Here is a 6,000-nt window from a genome sequence, read left to right as displayed (position 1 = left end):
TAACCTGTTTTACCTGTGACCTTATACACATGAACCACCACCAGCACCACCGGACCCATAATAACACCGGTGAGACTGCTCTCTAGTGGTGATTAGTGACAGAGTCAAGTACAAATAGATAAACATACATCTTACCATCTTACACCTCCAGTATCTGTCCTGATAACTATGTATGTGCTCTTCTCGCGCCCTTTGCTCCTTCATCTAAACCTAATACATAGCCATGTAATAATTCCATTAGAGAACTACGCTTACTTAGATGTTCAATTAGCCTATAGGCTGAGGCATTAAAACCTCCATTGTTTGTGCATCATGTAAAATCTCACAGATCCAAAATAAAGTTCTCCATTGTTCCATAGAAATGGTTGTTTAATTGCAGAATATATTGATAGTACAGTACACCAATAAAACCACTGCCACATCGCGTCCTATTTTACATGACTTTTACATTTCTCCGATATGTGACATACACAATTGGTTTTCAGCTTATTTTACAAACAGTAATATATACATCAGTATAATAATACATAACATACAGACAGGTTCACGGAGCAACTTGACCCCATCACTTTCAGATGACAGATGGCTGTGTTATGCTGCGTTCACGTGCTAGTCGGAACTAGGAAACTCATAAATGTATGACTTATTACTGTTTGAACGTGTCACTAATTAGCTAGTTGGGAATTTGTGAGTTCCCTAGTTCCGACTAGCGTGTGAATGCGGCATTAGTACACACACAATAAGACACATTCAACCCTTACATGGAGTGACCTATCCCCATATTCATAAAGCGTATGAGTGCTGATCTAGGATAAGGTCATCGTTGTCATATAGTCTTATTCATTATGACCTAAAAGGCTAAACTGATCCTAGATCAGCACACCTACTCTGAGACACTTTGTGAATATGGGGGAGGTGTCTGGCCTGACGCATCAGGAGACAGAGGAAATAGACAACCAAAGCCCAAAGACAACATAGGAATTAGCAATACAACATAAAATATGACATTTATCCATTGGTCACCCATGGCCATTCATTAAATCTTTACACATTGACACTTGATTCCCTTTCATTTCATACAGTCTAATCCTGTATATGATGAGTGTTCATTCATTTTACAACTAGAGGTTAAGCTTATTATAAGAAAGGGCACCACAGTTCTGGGGTCAGTTCCAGGAGATACTACCGCAGTATCCTGGCTGCAGCAGTATCCTGGAGTATCCTGGGGGCTGATCTGTCATTGGAGACCGCCTTGCGAAGCCTCACACCCCTCCGTATGGACACCAGCATGTCCACTCCCTCCTGCGACTTAGGGGGTAGGTGTTGTGGGTGTTGGGGTACAGAATTTGTCCCGACTGGGTTCGCTGGCAGAGGGTCCAGAGGGGGGAAAGGGAACTGACCCTCACCAAGGGCATAGGCACTGGCCGCCAGCTCTCCTATCTTCTCCACCAGGCTGTGGCGGTTGGCGGCCAGCTGGGAGTCTTCCTCTGGGCTGAGGCCAGCCATGCTAGGGGGCTGCTGGGCGTAGACGCTTCGTTCCAGCCCCCCTTTGGAGCCCCAGGTGCTGGTGTCAGGCAGGCTCAGCAGCTTGGGGGAGACCTTCCTGTACTCCAGGGCACTGGGTGGAGACTCATCTGCATACTGGTACTCATTGCTGCCCATGTGCTTTTGGGTGGGGCTGAGGGAGTAGCCAGGGGAGTAGCTTGGAGAGTCTGGCACAGTGGGGGTCTTGACTGGAACGATGGGGGGGCAGATGGGGATGGGGCCCGAGGTGGAAGGGGTACGTCTCACTCCTGTTTTGGAGGAGGGGGTTCGGCGGATGGTGGCTGTTCCAGAGGTGATGGCTCCATGCCCCCCGTCACGACCTCCATCACCCCCTGCAGTCTCTCCATGCGTACCCCCAGGAGGGCTCACTCCGGCCGGCAGCCCAGCGGTGCTAGCAGGCCTCTTGGTTTGGATCATGCGGCGGTAGTTCTGTGCGATGTTGCTGTGGCGGGGGATGGTGGAGGACTTGTCAAAGTCGGCCTCCCTGCTGGTGCCAGCATCCCCGTTCAGAGAGTAGTACTCATAGTCCGACCCTGAACAAAAGAGAGAAAATGTAGTTAAACTGATCTGGTCAAATGAGAGCGGGTTTTTCTAAGAGGATGGATTATATTAGCTTCTGATCAAATAATGTGTGATAATTTGAAGGATGAATACATTATATTTTCTATGATAAAGTATTCCCCTTTAGGAGAAATTAGTATACTAGGGTGTATTTTACTTTGAGAGTGTATATTGCTTTGAGAAGGTATATTTTCTAGGTACTGTATGTAAGATATTTTAGGTCAATGATAATAACCTGCATAAATAAACATTTTAAAAAAGATATACTGTACAGTAGGGTACTGTGTAGAGTGTTTGTTACCCTGTGAGGGGATGGTGTCCTCTGAACAGGATGGTGTGTTTGTCTGGGTGCTGTAGCCACTGGAGTACTGCAGAGATTCCCTGCTATTCTTTTGATGCTCTACACTGAGACCCCGGATCAGCACCATGGCTAGTGTACTGGCTGCTGGGGACATGGCCTCACCACTGTGCTGCACGCACACAGAGACGCAGGCACACACACACACACACACACACACACACACCCACAGAGAGAGACGCAGGCACAGAAGGAAGAGAGTGAGAGAAAAGACTCATATTACCATACAGTAGTGACAAAGATTAAGATCCAAATTTCAACAATGAATGCTGATGGTTGAGTGCTGTATCCACTGTGTGCTCATCATTACCTTGGCTGTGGCTATGGCAGCTTGGGCTAGAATAGACCTATGAGTGTCTGGATGCATCCCAGAGAACCCTTTAGGACTGGAAGAAACCTCCTGCTCCCTCATCCTGTCCAATGACTCTCTCCTTCGCTGTAGCGTGGTAGCCAATAAGGGCTCGTAGGTACTCGTTTTGGACCAATCCTGTGGTGATATTATTGAGGCAATGAAGAAATGAACTAAACAATGTACCCTTGGATAGAACGTCTATCAATCAGCTGTTCGGGAGTCTTTTTCATTATGGTACAATTGAAGCAGTATGGGGGTCCATGAAGAGGTTATAGCCTGGTCTCAGATAGCCTGGTCCCAGACTGTTTGTGCTGTCTTGCTAACTCATGTCAAAGACCATAGGATTTGGCAATACAACACAAATAGATCTGAGACCAGGCTAAAATGCTGAGGCCTAAGCATGAACATGTTATTACAATGTGTTTTAGCAAATCTTTGGTATGAGATATTTGAAAGCTGAGTTTGACAAAAGAATGGATAAAGAGGTCATAAAGTTACTATGCATCATGTATTATGCAAATGAGTTGATACAACCAAGGAAAAAGCAATTAGGCAAACAAAAACAAACCTTCCAGCTAGGAACTTTTGATGTGGGTGAGTGGGTGTTGGATCCAGGAGAGCGGTTAAATGTGGGGGACCCAGGAAGTATGCCGGAGCCAGTGTAAGAGAGAGTGGAGCGGAAGGTACCGAAGGATGAGCATGAGCCAAACTGCGGAATGGACAAACATGTCTGAGTCAGCATGTTTATCCCATACCGTAGGAAGATCCCTGGGGGCCACAATACGTGTGTGTATGTGAGTGTGTACTAACCGCAGCGGGAGAGTTGCACTCGCTGACAGACTGGCAGGTTTCTGATGCCTCAGAAGAGGCTGAGCTGGTGGTCTTCTGAAGATGGAAGGAGTGAGATAAGAGAACACTTCTATGACAAACTAACACAGAATATTTATCTTTTGCCATGGAACCTTTATTTAACTAGGCAAGTCAGTTAAGAATGGGGCCCGATGTAGGGGCCCAATGACAGCCACTAGGCCCCCTGTTCAGGGGTAGAACAACAGATTTGTACCTTGTCAGCTTGGGGATTTGAACTTGCAACCTTTCGGTTACTAGTCCAAAGCTCTAACCACTAGGCTACCCTGCCGCCCCTAATGAACTAATGAATGCATTATAACATTGGCTGAAATAGTACTCACACACAACTACTTCATGTTTCTAAATTATTTCTTTACTCAGATGAAGGGTACTGCTATGGGATCCGCCATGGCTCTTAACTATGCTAAGTTGTATGTGGGTTACATGGAGAAACAGTCAATTTTCAATCCTCTCAAAAATGTTTTCTTGACAAACATTATTTGGAAATGGTACATTGATCATATTTTTGTTCTATGGAGGGGTGAGCATTCCATGCTTTTCTTAACTCTTGTTCTGAGCATCTGAGATTTACTATGCAATCTGACACACGTCAAATCAGTATCCTTGATCTTCTGATCTTGTGTAAGGATAATGTTTTATACACTGATCTTTACAGGAAATCTACTGATGGTAATAGTTTGTTGAGGGATGATCGTTGTCACCCGCTTCCCTTGAAAAGCAGTTTGCCCTACATCCAATTCTGTCGAATCAAAAGAGTTTGCAAAAAAACAAATCAGATTTCGACAGAAATATGGCTGAGACATAAAGAAAATTAAAGGAGAGGGGGTACAAAAATGGTCAGATTAATACTGCCATAGAGAAAATTCAAAACAAATCGAGACATGATCTCTTTTAAGGACAGTCTCGCAAAAAGAAGCATTCTTGCATTCTAACTACCAGCTATTCAAAGTGCTCTGAACAAATTAAGGGATTCATTCACAAACATTGCCACATTCTAAGATCCGATGACAGTATCTGTAATGTGTTTTCGGACCCTCCCTTGGTCGTATTCTCGTGGGGCAGAAATCTCAGATAAATTGGTCAACTCTGATTTACCACTCCAAAATACCCCTGCACCTCTATTTACGCCTCTACCGGATGGAAACTACCAGTGTAATGGCTGCGCTCAATGCAATGGCACTTACAAATGTAGATCCTTCAAACACCCCCAAACGGAAACAGATCCCAATCAAAGATGTTATCATGTGCTCCACTAATATAATATTACTAAGACAGTTATTTATCTTATAACTTGTCGTTGTGGAAAAAATGATGTGGGTAAAACAAAGCGCAAATTAAAAGTACGAATCTCGGAGCATCGTAGCACCATGAGGTTCAAAAACTCGACTTACCCAGTTGCAACACTTTTTGCTTTTGGAAGTGACCCACTCGATTTCATCCCTACATTATATTGGCAACGAACATGTCACCCTCAACAATTTATTGTTTAAACGAGAGGCTGCCTGGATCTTTAATTTAAAGACCCTTTTTCCCTTCGGTCTCAACGTAGACTTTGATCTGAAGCCATTCTTGTGATGATTGTGATTTTGCTGTTCATAGTAAATGTTTGTAGGCCTATGTTGCTAAATTGTATCTTTGATCGTACGCTATCATTCATGTTTTTTGTATGTTCTGTTTATATCTAAGAATTAACTATTGATATCAGGCCACACCCGGCCATGATAACAGACGCCTGTGTGTGTCCTTTGACACTATATAAACTAGTGACCCACAGTGTTTGTCATTATACCCTGATGAAGACAGCTTGTCTGTCGAAACATTGGTTATAAAATGATTGCATCTGAGCTCCTAGAGTGTGAGGTTCTCCTTTTCTTTTTCTAGTGTTACCATACTCCCAAGTCTTGTTAATCAAGAAAGTGCCGGTGAACCTGGAGTGTAGTTTAGGGCCTGACTGACTCAGAGGTGTGCCTACCTGGCTGGTGATGTCAGAGGGCATGGGTGAGGGGGGCTTGGAATGGGTGTTGGCATCCTGAGAGATGAACCCTGAGTCGTGGGAGGAGACACTGCTGAGGCGGTGGGCAGCGGAGCTGGGCATCTGGAGGATACTGCACATACTGCTCTTCCTGGAAGCAGCACTGCTGGGAGAGGAGGGAGGGGTCTGATAGGACCAACTGTAGTCTGAACCCTTCAAGTCCCCGATCACCTGAGGAGAGGAGGGAGAAGCATAGCACAACACACAGTTAGCACAAGCAAGACATACACTCAGTGTAGTTTTCAGACCTGAGATCTATTCACTAAACTAAACTAAACTAAA

At 44.7% G+C, this 6,000-nt stretch overlaps 1 protein-coding gene across 4 annotated transcripts in view; it reads right to left on the bottom strand.

Moving 5' to 3' along the window:
• Positions 1 to 349: 349 nt before the first annotated feature.
• LOC118395819 (protein MTSS 2-like) overlaps positions 350 to 6,000 on the bottom strand; it is a 44,985-nt gene continuing 39,334 nt past the window's right edge. The window contains exons 9-14 of one of the 4 annotated variants that reach the window (XM_052466008.1): positions 5,659 to 5,889; positions 3,627 to 3,698; positions 3,385 to 3,525; positions 2,775 to 2,951; positions 2,408 to 2,576; positions 350 to 2,078 (exon numbers count right to left, since the gene is read on the bottom strand). In XM_052466008.1, the coding sequence (XP_052321968.1) occupies positions 1,183 to 2,078; positions 2,408 to 2,576; positions 2,775 to 2,951; positions 3,385 to 3,525; positions 3,627 to 3,698; positions 5,659 to 5,889 (1,686 nt within the window). In that variant the 3' untranslated portion in view covers positions 350 to 1,182. Of the gene's footprint in view, positions 2,079 to 2,407; positions 2,577 to 2,774; positions 2,952 to 3,384; positions 3,526 to 3,626; positions 3,702 to 5,658; positions 5,890 to 6,000 lie in introns of all 4 variants that reach the window. The other 3 variants (XM_035789776.2, XM_052466009.1, XM_035789779.2) reach the window with 3 other exon arrangements.

This window comes from Oncorhynchus keta, chromosome 17, assembly GCF_023373465.1.
Source record: "Oncorhynchus keta strain PuntledgeMale-10-30-2019 chromosome 17, Oket_V2, whole genome shotgun sequence".
In the NCBI taxonomy this organism is placed as follows: Eukaryota; Metazoa; Chordata; class Actinopteri; order Salmoniformes; family Salmonidae; genus Oncorhynchus; species Oncorhynchus keta.
This window is presented reverse-complemented; position numbering and strand designations above follow the sequence as displayed.